Raw genomic sequence first — 15,978 nt, 5'->3', positions numbered from 1 at the left:
ATAGATGGCGCAGTTTGACTCTGCGTTTGGCAGATAATGAATTTGTATTTTCAATAAGTCCTGCTGTTATTGTGCAAACCACAGCGATAGACCAAAGCTGAAATGTAAAGTTCATCATTTAATAAAACTTTGTGTCGCTGCATTAAAACTGTACGCTCATCAGTAAGACTGTAATCAGGGCGACATACAACTGATGCCTGCACAATTAATATCAGTAAAGTTTAGATTATTGAATATGTTTATTTCATGTCACAGAGCAACTAGATGTGCAGAGAGAGATTCAGGGAAATATGAAAGAGAGACAGTAAATGCCTCTACCTGTTATATCAACTAATAATATTCACAAAAGCTGGGTTACAGTTAACACAAAAAATATATATTTGACACAACAATGGGCTAAAATAATTGAGCATTTTGGGTTGAACCAAAAAATAGTTTGTAATAATTTCAGAATTGAGTTTAAAATGTTGTGCATTTAAAATTCTTATGGATACTTTACATTAATGTTTTGTAATTGATGTGTCATCCTGTCATAATCAATGAAGAGAGTGCTGGGGAAGCTTACAGTTTTTGCCTGTGCAGTAAGAGTAGCGTGTAGGTAATAATATGGATTATATGTATGCTGTGTCCATGTCTAAAAGGTATGAAGTTTATGTTTATGGAATGAGAAACAGAAATTGGATCTCATACTTTATTCAACTGAGTACAATAAAGATCACAGGTTATAATGGTCAACGGTTTTACAAATGATTATCCTGTTGGGTTTTCAATTAAAGTTAAAAAATTACTAGTTAATTAAATCATTAGTCTGTCAAGTTTCCTTACTGAAAAAAAATAAAAATAAAATGATCATATTTTTAACATTTAGTAATGATAAAAATAAGTGATGACTGTGAAATAAGTGTTACAAATTAGATAATATATTTTTTTTAATATAAAGAAATTTAAGAGAAATAATTTACTTTTGTGAAAGAAGTTTTACTGTCACTTCAGTAAGATTATCATTTATATTACATTTATTTAACTTTTATTCAAAGCAACTTATAAATGTTTTAACAGTAAACAATAAGCACAAAACCCAAAACAATAGATGAGTGGAAACAACTAATAAAGTGAAGTTGATATGTTTCAACTAGATAATATAAGTTATAACAACTCTTATTTAATCAAGATTAATAATAATAAGTTGAAATGACTCGTAAATCTGAATTGATTAAACAAACAAATGTAAGATATTTAAGAATTTTTACAGTGTGAATTCTTAATCACCATCAGATGATACTGAAGACCAAACAGAAATCTTTGGAGTCATCTGTAAGGCCTAAAAATGAAAGAGAAAGACAATTAGATATCAGATCATCATTAGAAATAAAAATAAATAAAAAACAACTATTAGTGCTGTCAGTCAGTGATAGAAATTAAATCTTAAACATGTCAACAATCTGTTTATCACATACACATGAGCTACAACAATACAAAAACACATTTAATCTATTTCCTCTGAATATTTGATGTAAATGTAAGAGATAAATGATATGCATGTACTTTTAAACTGATTACTCTTTTAAGGGAAACTTGCGTTGCGTCGCTGTAGTGATGCTATTGGAACACCTCCAGGTGTAAGTGTGTCTGAATGTGTATATTAAATCCAATCAATGGTGAGGCAGTCACTGGCAGGGTAAATAAGCCTGATAGAAACATTAATATGAAATATACTAGGCTAAATCACACATACTAAAGTGCAGAAATATAAAACTAAATCTTGCTTTACCACACTCAGTATATACAGAATAAACATATGATTTGTAAACATGTGGACTGCACTTTTTAAAGGTCACGTTCTTCCTGATACCATTATTTAAACCCTAGTTAGTGTGTAATGTTGCTATAATAGCATAAATAATACCTGTAAAATGATAAAGCTCAAAGTTCACTGCCAGGCAAAGTATTTTCTTCAATAGAATTCCTCTTTAAAACCCTACAACGAACGGCCGGTTTGTACTACAGCCCTCTATTTCTTGCTTTAATGACGTCAGTAAAAGAGTTAGTTGACTAAACTCCGCCCACAGGAATACGTCAGTCACCAGCTTTGGCTCAAACGGCTCTGCTAAGCTAAGCTGCTATCGAATCACAGCACACTAAACAAACTACACAATCAGAACTCGATACGTATTTCTGAAGGAGGGACTTCACCTAACAAGGAAGACATCAGCCTGTTTTGAGGACAGTGAAAACAGCGCTATACAGATAAGTAAATTGTGTAAAAAATACGGCGTTTTTTTTACACGTGAAACAGGAACACGTTATATTGCGCACTATAAACACAATCAAAGCTTCAAAATCACAGACAGAACGGGAGCTTTAAATGCTGTCTGTGAACTGTATACTATAAATAAAGAACATATGATCACAGTATTTAAACCTGGAGTGAACAAACTCAACATCACAGTTAGTAAAGGAATACACAGCCTATAACAGCAGCAGATCGATTTATATTTATTTTTAATATGTATATCTTAGTATTTAAAATAAACTGCTTGAGTTTACTTTAAACATTTATTTAAATAAGCTCTACTCACCATACGGTATGTAGTTTATAATGTGGATCATCTTTTAGATCAGAGATCAGCTTCACTCCTGAATCTGTGAGATTGTTATTAGATAGATTTAGATCTCTCAGGTGTGATGGGTTTGATCTCAGAGCTGAAGTCAGAGCAGCACAACCTTCATCTGTGATATTACAACTACACAACCTGTAGAGAACAGAGACACACACTTCAGTCTCTCAGTTCACAACACACTATGACATGATCATTAAAGATGATTGCAAATCTAAACAAAATCTGTCTGATGTCTAATTTGAACTATTCAACAAACATGAGAGTTTATCAAATTAAAAAAGTCCTGATTGTGTCAAATTTAAACCGATGTATATTTTATTAGTGATCTGTTAGTCTCTTGTTTTTCATCATTATCAGATCTGCAGTATCATGTTATTGAGGATCAGATTATGTGATTCCCCTGTTTCTAGTGTGCCTGTTTTCCCTCCTATTGCCCGGCCCCCTTGTTTGTTGCCATAAACATTCAATCATACTTCACACACTGCCTATCAGCTTACATAGTTAAATTGTTTCTGCTATATTATTGGTAGTCATATCTTTATATCTCTGCCTGTAGAGCCAAGCAGGCTGCAGGAGCCTGCGTGTACCACGTTGTGGTGGCTAGCCCCAGATTCATTGAACCTGCTCCCAGGATAGCCGCCATGCCCGAGCCATTTTCAGAGATGGCTGCCACACCCAAGCTTGTTTCCAAGATGGCTGCCACATCCGAGCCAGTTTACAAGATAGCCACCTCTCCAACCTCAATAGACAAGATGGCTGCTTCGCCAGTGTCAACAGAAAAGATGGTGGTTTGCAGACACAGGAGTTTGATGTCTAGTTTAGCAGATACTCCATTGGTGTCTGTACGAACAGCTGGTATCTTGAAGATCTCAAGTCTGGTGGGCATCTTCCCTCTCTGTTGTACTTCCTGTAATCACTTCCTATGGCTCTGTGGTGTGTGTGGTCTACACTCTGTTCATCCGAGGTGGTGGCAACCAATAAGCCTGAGCATCCTGAGCTTCCTATTATTGCTGAAAAGGATAAACCTGAGTTCCAGTGTTCAGTTATGACCAAGTTGCCTGAACTAGTATTACCAGTGTTCCCTTTCATGACCATTTGGGCTGAATCGTTGTCCCCTAAGTTTACTGTGTCAGCCACGATGGTCAATGCTGATTTGCGTTTCCTGTGGGTTAGCCTGTATGGTCACTTTCAAACTCTCTGCAATGCCCAAGACGGCTGACCACAAACTCTGAACTTTCTGCCATGCCAAAAATGACCGTGCTCCATGGAATTTTTGCCCTAGCCCATATGGCCAATCCAAAACTCTCTGCCTTGCCCAAGTTGGCCGATCCCGAACTCTCTAACCTGGTCAAAGAGGTCAATCCATGTTCTTTGTCCCTGTCCAGGTTTCCAGCTTCTCCCTGGTTCACGTCGCCACCGTAGTCTCCCTCTTTGTCTGGGTTCCTGTGACCTCTGGCGCCTCTCTGTTTCAGCGCTGCCCAGGTCTCCAGGCCCTCTGGCTTTTCACGGGCCTGCCCCACCATTCCTCCCCCTGTTCCACCATAGCCATGGACATTAATTCATACTCCACCCACTGCCTATCTGTTTACATAGTTACCCATTGTCTCTGCTCTATCATTGGTTTTCATGTATTTATTGCCTTGCTTGTCTTTTGTTCTTTGTCGGTTCTTGTATCATGTAATGTGGATGTTTCAATCATATTATCTTACTGCAGTATCTCCAGTTTACAGTGAGGATTCTTCAGTACATCAGAGATCAGCTTCACACCTGAATCTCTTAGTTTATTATCAGACAGATTCAGATGTGTCAGGTGTGATGGGTTTGATCTCAGAGCTGAAGTCAGAGCAACACAACCTTCATCTGTGATATCACAACACTCCCACCTGTAGAGAACAGAGACACAAACACTCTCACAACACATAAATCAAATCAACATAGATTTTTCTTTTGCTAGTTTATTCATTATTTATTGTTTTGCAGTTCATTATAAATCCTAACATATCAATAGTAATACAGCAGCAGTAAGGCTGATTCTGAGTGAAATAATAAAATCACATTATAAACTCCATCACTCAGATCTCTTCACTGTCTGTCTGTGATCTTCATTATTGATTTGAAGATAATCATGTATTAGTTTTAAATGTCTTCATGGTTCAGACTCTACATAGCTGTGAAATATACTGTAGTTACTAAATAAACTCTAGTAAGGTCACTCAGATCAACTGATACAGTGTCAAGAAAAAGTATGTGAACCCCTTTGGAATGAACTGGTTTTCCACCGCAATTCCACATAAAATTTGATCTGATCATCATCTAGGTCACAACAATAGTCAAACACAGCGTGCCCAAGCTAACAACACACAAATAATTTATTTTCTTGTTTTTCCAAAAATCCAATTAAACATTCACAGTGCTGTGAATGTAAGTGAACCTATAGACTAATTACTTTAATGAAAGCTAATGTGTGTCAGAAGCTGGCAAACTGGAGGCCAATAATACAATGAGTTTTAAGGCGTGGTACATATTGGGGTGGTTTCCCAGACATGGATTAGCTTCAGCCAAGACTATGTTTTAACAAGAACTAGTTTTAACAATCATGCCTTACTAAAAACATTACTTGTATGCATTTTGAGGCAAAACAAATGGTACTGGTGTATTTAAAGATATGTCAGTGCAAGTTTTTTTCAGTATGGACAGCTCTATTTTTTTTAATCAGTCCTAGTTATTGCTGCCAAAAGAAGGTTCAACAAGCTGCTAAATCCAAGGGTTCACTTACATTTTCCTCCAGCACTCTGAATGTTTAATGGGTGTTTTAAAAAAAATACACAAGAAACTAGAATTATTTGTGCATTGCCAGTCTATGCACACCGTGCTTGTCTACTGACGTGACCCAGACGAGAATCAGATCACATCCCATGGCAAATCACTGTAGAAAACCAGTTCATTTCTATGGGTTCAAATACCTTTTCTGCTGTAAAAAAATATCCTTAAACTGATAGTTTGAGTTAATAGATTGTGTTACTGAACCATCGGTGGGGTTTATGTCAAAATACATTATACTATCATAATCATGTTAAATTTTTATTCAAGTCATGGATACATTCCCTGGACCCTAAATCCCAACGGCAATTCCAAAAAGTATGCCCTTTGTGGATCTCCTCAAACCAGAACAGTGATCTATTATCATTCATTTTGATTGTACAATTTTTCTATGAAATGTAATTTTATGTCCATCCACCCCCCCCCTTATGTTATTTTATGTTACTTATTTATTTTTCGTTATATGTTCTTGTATGTAAATCCAAAATAAAAGAATAAAAAAAATTATAAGTCATTATTAGAGCTGATCTTACTCCAGTATCTTCAGTTTACAGTCAGGATTCTTCAGTACATCAGAGAACAGCTTCACTCCTGAATCTCTTAAACTATTATTAGACAGATTTAGATGTTTAAGGTGTGATGGGTTTGATCTCAGAGCTGAAGTCAGAGCAACACAACCCTTATCTGTGATATTACACAAACACAACCTGCAGAGAACAGAGACACACAGTGTCATAATTTTGTCATAATTCAGTGATAAAGTTTAATGTATCAAAATGCTGTGATCAATGACGAATGAAATCAACTTCAGTTATTAAATATATTACTGCACTCTAAAAAATTGCGGGTTATTTTTAAAACAGCTTCAGTTCAAAGAGGGGCAAACCCAGCCATTAGGTTAAGTTAAGCCATGAAATCTTTACATTTAAACTAACAATGGGTTAAAACCTCCCAGCATAGGTAAAATTATATACCAGCCAGTTGAGCTTATCCCTTTTTGACCTAATGCTGGAATTAAAAAAAATAAAATATTTCTTAAACAATGATATTGGATTAAAATACTATAAATCTATTACAGGCGTTATGATTTCTATATAGTCTGACTATAATCTATATGTGATGTCTGTCTGAGCATCAGATCACAATCTTACCAAAGTTTTTCCAGTTTACAGCCAGGATTCTTCAGTCCATCAGAGATCAGCTTCACTCCTGAATCTCCAAGATTATTACGGGACAGATTCAGATCTCTCAGTTGTGATGGGTTTGATCTCAGAGCTGAAGTCAGAGCAACACAACCTTCATCTGTGATATTACAACCCCTCAAACTGCAATAATGTAAATAATAAACATGGTTACAGAACATGAAATGAAAACTGTAATTAAGAAACAAATAATGAATTTCTCATAGACTCTTTACTCACATAAACAGCCCCAAAGAAACAACTATTTTAAACTCCTCATTTAGGGGTGGTTTTCCGGACAGGGATTAGCTTAAGCCAGGACTAGACCTTAGTTTAATTATGAAATATAACTCATTTTAACAAACATGCCTTCTATTAAAAATGTGTTCTGCTTTTAAGGGGGCATGCTGATTTATATGCAACATAAGAAAAATTAAACTCTTGACAATGTTTTGTTAGCAATAATTCTACTTATGTAATAATTCAAAATAAAATGAAATAATTAAATTAATTGCATTTCTGATTGTTTTTAGTTTTACTTACTGTAGTTTTTTTAATTCTTTAATCACAGGCTGCAGTTTCACAAGAACTTTATTTGCTGCATTTTCAGGACCAATAAATCTATTTAGATTAAGTTCATCCAAACGCTGCCCAGATGTCAACAACACAAAAACTAAAGCTGCCCACTGTGAAGAGGAGAGTTTGGTCTTTCCTACTGATGCAGAATTCACATAATGTTGAATCTCCTGCAGCAGCGAATCATCACCCAGTTCATTCAGACAGTGAATCAGATTGATGGATTTCTCTGTAGACAGATTCTCATTCATCTTCTGTTTAATGTATTCAACAGTTTCCTCTTTCTTGTAGGAACATCTTCTCATCTGTGTCAGTAGATCCTGTAAGTCTGATTGGATTGAAAGACCCAGAACAAAACGCAGGAAAAGATCCAGATGTCCATTCTTACTCTGTAAAGATTCATCTACAGCTTGCTGATGTAAATTAGATAACGAAACCTGTTTTAATGATTTATGTTTTACCATGTCCAAAATGTTAAAAAGCCGAACTGGTTTAGGAATTTGATCAAACACATTTATGTTGTTGTTTGTAAAGGATATGTGAGCATAAAGAGCTGCTAGATGTTCCTGGATGCTGAGATGAACAAAGCAGTAAACTTTCCCCTGACACAAACCAAACTCCTCTCTGAAGATCTGAGTACACAATCCTGAGTACACTGATGCTTCTGCTACATCAATGCCACACTCTCTCAGGTCTTCATCATAGAAGATCACATTGCCTTTCACAAGCTGCTCAAAAGCAAGTTTGCCCAATTTAAAGATCATGTCATCCTTCACTTTCTTCTCATAGTCCTTCTGATGTTTGATGTCTGTCTGAATGATCAGGAAGTGTGTGTACATTTGAGTGAGAGTCTTGGGGATCTCTTGACTCTCTGCTTCACTCAACATTCTCTCTAGAACAGTGACTGAAATCCAGCAGAAGACTGGGATGTGACACATGATGTAGAGACTCCTGGATGACTTCAGGTGTGAGATGATTTGATCAGACAGACTCTCATCACTGATTCTCTTCCTGAAGTATTCCTCCTTCTGTGGATCACTGAAGCCTCGTACCTCTGTGACTCGATCAACACACTCAGAGGGGATGAGATCAGCTGCTGCTGGTCTGGAGGTGATCCAGATGAGAGCAGAGGGAAACAGATTCCCCTTGATGAGGTTTGTCAGCATCACGTCCACTGAGGTTGATTTACTTACATCACACAACCTCACACTGCTGTGAAAATCCAGAGACAGACGACACTCATCCAAACCATCAAAGATGAACAACACTTTACATTCATCACTGAAGATTTCAATTTCTTTTGTCTCTGGGAAGAAAAGATGAAGAAGATCAAAAAGACTGAGTGTTTTGTCCTTCATCAAATTGATCTCTCTGAAAGGAAGTGGAAATATGAGGTGGACGTCCTGATTCTCTTTCTCTTCAGCCCAGTCCAGAATGAACTTCTGTACAGAGATTGTTTTTCCAATGCCAGCGACTCCCTTTGTCAGCACACTTCTGATGTGTTTGTGTTGTTCAGGTAAAGCTTTAAAGATGTCATTACATTTTATTGGTGTCTCCTCTGTTGTTGTTCTTCTGGATTTTGTCTCAATCTGTCTCACCTCATGTTCATTACTGATCTCTCCACTTTCACTCTCTGTGATGTTGAGCTCTGTGTAGATCTCATTCAGTGGTGTTGGGTTTCTCTCATTTGATGTTACCTCATACAAACTCTTCAACTTCTTCCTTAGATTTGATCTGAATGTTTTTTGAACTTCAGCAAACTGACAATGATAACTGAAACAGATTATTAGATAAATTAAAGTACATTCATACAATCATAATTAGAACAATACAAGTAAAATTCTAATTTACCTATATCTGAACTAATATTAATTTAGTGTAAATTATCTGCTTATTTTAAAAATTATTATTATTATTATTATTATTATTATTATTATAAGGAAAAAAATGAGAAACATTTTAATTTTAAATGTCTAATCTGTCTCCTTGTCCATGTTTGATGAGTAATATTAAAAATATGCCGAACTGTCATGATTTAAAGGGATAGTTTGGCCAAAAATGATATTAAACCCATGATTTACTCACCCCGAAGCCGTCCGAGTTGCATATGTCCATCATTTTCAGTCGACGACATTTTCAGTTATTTTAGAAAATGTTTTAGATCTTTCAGTTAATCAAATGTGAAGTTACGGGGTCCACGACCTTCAAGTCCAAAAAGTGTGCATCCATCCTTCACAAAATAAATCCAAACGGCTCCACAATGATAAACAAAGTCCTTCTGAGGGTAATCCGTGCAGTTTCCTTGTAGAAATATCCACATTTAAACCTTTATAAACCAAAATAACTCGCATCCGGTAATGCCGCCACCTTAGTCGCATCCGCATTCAGGATGAGAGCTTATGCAGCGTACGGAGGTTACTCTGCTGCTGCTCTGTGCCCCCGCCCTCCGAATTTGTAATACGTCACTCAGAAAAGTGTGTACACTACGCTAATACTCTCTCCTGAATACAGAGGAGTCTAAGATGGTGGCGCTACCAGAAGGTAGTTATTTTGGTTTATAAAGTTTTATATATGGATATTTCTACAACAGCACCGCGCGGATTACCCTCAGAAGACCTTTATTTACCATACTGGAGCGGTTTGGATTTATTTTGTGAAGGATGGATGCACATTTTTTGGACTTGAAGGTCATGGACCCCCTAACTTCACATTTAATTAACTGAGAGATCGAAAACATTTTCTAAAATAACTGAAAATGTGTTTGTCTGAAAAACGATGGACATATGCATCTTGGACAGCTTGAGGGTGAGTAAATCATGGGTTTAATATCATTTTTGGCCAAACTATCCCTTTAAGAGCTCTACCTTAAGGCGGAGCTAGGGCTGTTGCACTGAAGGAATTTCCCAGCTGTGACTTTGCGCAGCTCACTAGCGTGGTATACCTAATCCTTTATTTATTAAAATAAAATTATTATTTAAATCCAGAACAAGGGGCACTTGTTGCAAGCATTCTTTCAAAAAGTAGTCATGACTTGGGCATAAACCGATGGAAACCCCAAAAAAGACAGATCGGCCCACTGGAAATTCTCCTGGTCCTCCCTATGGCCAATCCAGGCCTGGTAGATGTTTGATAACTGACATGTTTGAGCAAGCAGGTTCATTCTGATCAGGCACAGCTATTTGCTTTAATTTGCATTAATCATGGATGCAGAATAATCATATGTTTTACATGTGATTAGTGTGAAAGTAAGAATATGTTTTTACAAACTTTAATAAGAATTACCTGACTCCTGGAGAATCATCTCCATCTCTGAATGTTTGTGAATCATCCATGAATTATTCAGTCAGATCTTCACTGATGAATCTGATCTCCTCCGCAGACTCTGAATGGATGATGATAATGATAATAATTTGATTAACACAATAATAATACAAATAATAATTAATCAAAACACTGTCTCTAAATCAGCACAAAATCTGAACCTGTGAGTCTTTGGACTTCTTGTGAAAAAATCCAGTCAGCCACTGAGCTTTAAATACCTTACATGTGTTTATACAGTATAAACATCATAAAAGATGTTTACATTAGGGCTGCACCATATGAGGAAAAGTTGCGATGTGCGATGACATTGTTTAATGTTGCGACGATATGACTTGCGATAAAGGTTCAAATGTGAATGTTAGCTATACTGTTCCCATTTTAATGCTTTAATAGGTTCTTGGCGAACATAGAACCTAAATATTGAAAAGCCTATTCCCACTGAAAAAAGAAATCAAATAGATAACTTTTGACATGCTTTTATTGAACACATAGCGCATAAATGAGACATTATAAGAAATTGAACTATAAGAAAATTAACATTCAATTTCGCCTGCTCCTTTTAAAATGTTCTTGTAAACTCAACAAAAACTCTCTTTGAATAAAACACATGTGGGGAAAATAGCTTTTATAATTAAATAAATAAATAGAAATAAACAGAAACATGGCAATTTAAAACATTTAGCAGTCTGATAGCGTGAGGAAAGAAACCCCATCTGAGCCTCTCTGTTTCTGCCATCAAACTGCGGAAGCGTCTGCCTGATTGTAGCAGATTAAACAGTGGATTTCCAGGATGGGTGGAGTCTTTGAGGATCTTGACAGCTCTAGATTTACATCTCATGGTGTAAATGTCTTGCAGAGAGGGGAGAGATGTGCTCAGCCTGGTCTGAGCTGTTTCCGTACCACGATGAGATGCACTGAGTCAAAATATATGTTCTATAGCCCTTGTATAGAACGTTTTCAGGACGCCAGGGGAAACCTTAAATCTCCTCAGGAGTCTCAGATGGTTGTCTGGCTTTTTTAACTTGATCTTGAATATGATAAGTCCAGGTCAGGTCCTTAGAAATGTGTACCCCAAGGTATTTCAAGCTACTCACTCTCTCCACAGGTGTCCCATTAATGATGAGTGGGAGCTGCCTCCTCCTAAAGTTCACAACCAGCTCCTTGGGTTGGCTGACATTCAGAAAAAGACTTTGTTTGGCTTTGGCACCATGATGTCAGACTTTTTACCTCATCAAGATAGGCAGCATCATCGTTGTTGGAGATGAGGCCCATAATCACTGTCATCTGCAAACTTGATGACAGAAGTGGAGGTGTGAGAGAACACACAGTCATTTGTGTAGAGGGAGTAGAGCAGCGGGCTTAAAACACATCCCTGTGGAGCTCCTGTGCTCAGAGTGAAGTTGTTGGAGGTGGTCTGATCTACCCTTATTACCTGAGGTCTGCATGATAAAAAAAAAATCAAGAACCCAGTCACAGAGTGGGGCATTTAGTCAGAGGCTTCTGAGCTTAGAGACCAGATTGTGGGGGACTATAGTGTTAAAGCAGTGTTTCTCACACATGACATTTTGCGTGCAAGCATGTCGTGTCTCTCCTGATGAGTTTCGTGTGCGTTCACATGCTCTCTGTTTCTCAATGAATGGGGTGCGACGCAAAGCAAGCTCTTTCACATTGTATCCTTCCATGTTTCTGAACTTGAGTTTTCTGAATAGAGTTTTACCATTAAATGTCTTCACGGAGGACCCAGGACCCGTACGGTTCCGGGTTTATATTTTAAATGGTCAGTCGGGTCCGAATCAGTCCTAGTTTAATTACTTCAGGTCCCAATATTGTGTGTAAAACCCAAATCGATTAGAGAACGGCCGTGAGCACCTACGGCGCTAAAGTTCGTGTGCATTTTTAGCGTGCCCCCATTTTCTATGGCGATAACAATTGGCTCTTGTTTTGAAAGTCGCGACACTGCGCTGAATTTTTCTCCCATTTTTTTATAATATTATTATTATTAATAAACCATATATTTTCTAAATTCTAAAAAGTTTGCACGGAGATGGTAGCAAAAAGCCAACGCTACTGATAATTAGCCTAATGTCAAGCCTATTGCAATGAACGAGCAATGCTCAAGCTGAAAGTCAAGATATAAAAATCGCAAAGCTGTAATGTAAAAAAGTCCTTTGCCAAATAACGAGTTATGGCTGCTGTGATTTCTCTGTGGCGTTTGGATGTTGTGTCATAAGAAGTCACAATCGAGTCACAATTAACTGTTGTTGTAGTGATGGCAAAGTTTTAGATTTGCTACTCAATGTTTTTGGTTTTGTTGTTTGGCTAGTTTTAAACTGTTCATGTAGGTCTTTTGATTGTATTGCAGATGGTGATTTATGTGTGATAACAACCTGGCTGGGTGTACAATCCTGCTAATTCCATGGCTAGTTGCTATACGAGTAAATAATAGACATAACATTTTGAATTGATATCTTTTTTAGCTAATTTTTAAGAAATGCAAACCCGAGGGAAACACGTTTCCTAAAAACAAGTTCAAAGTCAAAAGATAAACATTCGGTTCAATCATTTGAAATGATTATCATATAGGCTACGCTATTAATTGTGCAAATACTGTATATTGTTTTAAGTTCGTATGTATTAAACTGTCCCTGTTAACATGACTCTCAGTACCCGAGTGATGCAGTGTAAGTATCAGGCGGTTGTTATCTCAGAATAAAATACTTTGGAATATGCGTGCTATGGGCAGCGCACATACTTTCAGCGTCCTAATGGAATTATTTCTGAAAAAGTTACGTTTAGTATTGTAAAGTTACATTTCTTTCTTTCTTTCTTTTGAGACAAAGATAATTTCATACACGTCCTGAGTTCAAATACTTACTGGCTTGCTGCTTACATATTTTGATTTTATTAATGTCAAACTTTTGTAAAGTCAGTTAGTCTTTCATGCCCAAGTCTTATGCCTAATTTCATATTTAACTGTTGAAATGTTCTTTTTGTCCATGGGATTGCATCTGCATAAAAATATAAGGTTCAGTAGAGTTCTCAATTTATTTATTTAATCTAATATTTTAACAGTAATAAAAATTAAAAGTACACGTTGACTCAAGCAGCAATTTCCCACAACAACTCTTTTCTTATAAATATAATTATACATGTTTTAAATGTTATATGTGCACTTTCAGATTTACTAGTAAAAACAACAAACGTAACTTCCGACAAACTCGCAAGGAATTAATAACAACAGAGTCCTTTTAGAGAAACAAACAACACGTAGATTACCTCAGTTCAGAAACCTAAAGCTTATAAAAACTACACTTAGCTAACTAACGTTATATAACTTAATGTATACAATGAATGTATACAGATCTGCTGCCAAACCTCCCTTCACATTTCTTCTCACATAACTCCCTTCGCAGTTATCCATGATCTCCGTCTCCCTTGTCTTTAGGTAACAAAAAGATTTGTTGTTTTCGACGATGTATTTGTTCCAGAGGTTAATTTAGCCACTAACTTACCATTAAACAAACAGATGCCGAGGTTAAGTTCCGCCCAGACGCGTAACCGCGACAACGTACGTACGACCGATGAATTGTGACTGACAGGAAGGTTGTGTTACTTCACGCGGCGCTGTCAGACCAATCAGCGAATGACATTTAAATACCGCGAGAGCAATAATCCAAATGATATTTAGCCGTTTGTTCTCGCGATCCTTGATATGTCAAAATCGGTGATCTAGCAGCCTGTCACTTCAACGGATAATAACTTTCATTATTGTTAAAGTCTTTTAAAATACAAAAACTAAATTTTTAAACAAATAAAAGTTTAGTCACAGATGATGAGTAAGATTACATTTCCTGTAGGGAAGTCTAAAACATTCACATTGATAAAATGTTATTAAATGCAGAATTGGCAAACTCTTCGGTTTTTTCATTAAAACAATTATTGCTGACGTTAGTGACTATACAGTAAACACACTTTCATGTTATGGTTTAAATTATATTGTATATGATTAACAATGTTAAACATTTATTATATATCTCTTGCTTCTTCTGCTGGCACAGGTGAGTGACAAGAAGGTTGTGCAGCCAAAAAAACTTTATTCCACATTCTTAAAAGATCTCAGTACTGTACTGAGATCTGTGTAAACAGCTTTTTAATGAACAAACTTGAATATATTGTGGAATATATGTAAGATGTAAGGAAAGATAAAAGATGTATAAGATGCAAATGTCTAATAAAATAAAACTTACTCAAGATGTTACTGATTTCCAAACTTGTAAATTTAAGATTGCAATTTTTTGGTTTGGTTGTGTCCCCTTGACTAACTCTTTTCATATTTAAAAGTTAGTTTTAGAGTTTAAAAAAATTTGAGATATTGTCAAAATTTGAGAGGAGGTACACAGTTACTTTTAGCTCACATAGTTTAACAGTTCTTATATATTAAAACAATTATATTAAACTAATAACAATAATAGTTTAATAGCCTATAAATAATATGAAATATGATTTCATTTTATTTTTATATAAATAACGTTACACAGTTAAATAACAACAGTTGCGTTTATGAGAAGCAAAACGTTTACCTACCTCACCCAAAACTCAGTCAAATCAAGTAGCCTACACTTTAATAGATATCCGTTTAAAAAAAGTGTGTTTGTTCATGTGTAAAATGGCGACAGGTAAAGATGCAGGTGTTTCTTGAGACTGACAGGAATAGGTGTGTTTAAATTCATGCGGCCCTGCGCAGCCGCAGACCAATCAGCGAATTACATCAAAACAGCGCGAGAATGAGTACAACAAATAATGAACAGTTTGCTCTCGCGATAGTATTTGTTTTCAAGCGGCAACTCTTTAATATAAGTAAACACACATTCATACTATTTGTTCTGGTTTAATGAGTTTTGTTTTGTATAATGAGTGATGAGTAACAGTGTGGTAAGTGACGTCAGAAGGTTGTGCAGCCAGAAAAACTCCATACTTACAGATCTCAGTACAGTTTGCAGTCATTAGTACACATTGTCACATTGATGAGTCAGATTGACTTATTAGTCATCCAACACGTTTCAGACTCAGTTTAACATAAAGCTTTTATACATGAACATGAGCAAATAAACACATTTAAACGTGTAATTTTTCATTTGGGAGAACAAATAATGAATTTTAAATAGTTATTTGTTGTGTATAATAAAATATCTAGACAAACAAGGTCTTTGAGAGAATTATGTCTAATATTTCAATATCTTCAACAGAATTTGAGTTGGCAGAAAACAACGCCTCCACTGCCACCTACAGGACATTTGTGTTATTACAGTTATTTTGCAGTGTGTCAGACATCAGAAACATTCATCACAGTTTCTACATTTTCTTGTCTTTTACTGAATCTAAATCGTGCGCTGTATGTGCAGAATCAGATGAATAAAATGTATAAAATAACTGATGCTGCTGTTCTCAGATCAGATGCA

At 36.2% G+C, this 15,978-nt stretch overlaps 1 protein-coding gene across 5 annotated transcripts; it reads right to left on the bottom strand.

Moving 5' to 3' along the window:
- Positions 1 to 1,121: 1,121 nt before the first annotated feature.
- On the bottom strand, positions 1,122 to 15,231 carry LOC129438706 (protein NLRC3). Of its 5 annotated transcripts, none has more exons than XM_055197562.2 (8): positions 15,104 to 15,231; positions 10,481 to 10,580; positions 7,166 to 8,971; positions 6,593 to 6,766; positions 5,975 to 6,148; positions 4,331 to 4,504; positions 2,580 to 2,753; positions 1,122 to 1,321 (listed from the first exon to the last, which is right to left on the bottom strand). In XM_055197562.2, exons 2-8 carry the CDS (start codon positions 10,528 to 10,530, stop codon positions 1,309 to 1,311), a joined length of 2,565 nt encoding a protein of 854 aa, XP_055053537.2. In that variant the 5' UTR covers positions 10,531 to 10,580; positions 15,104 to 15,231; the 3' UTR covers positions 1,122 to 1,308. The 5 variants fall into 5 exon arrangements, with proteins under 5 accessions (XP_055053537.2, XP_073718722.1, XP_073718721.1 ...); XM_073862621.1 differs by having other exon boundaries at positions 15,100 to 15,230; XM_073862620.1 differs by lacking the exon at positions 15,104 to 15,231 and adding an exon at positions 14,032 to 14,168.
- Positions 15,232 to 15,978: the final 747 nt, after the last annotated feature.

The sequence above is a fragment of the Misgurnus anguillicaudatus genome, chromosome 24 (genome assembly GCF_027580225.2).
Source record: "Misgurnus anguillicaudatus chromosome 24, ASM2758022v2, whole genome shotgun sequence".
In the NCBI taxonomy this organism is placed as follows: Eukaryota; Metazoa; Chordata; class Actinopteri; order Cypriniformes; family Cobitidae; genus Misgurnus; species Misgurnus anguillicaudatus.
This window is presented reverse-complemented; position numbering and strand designations above follow the sequence as displayed.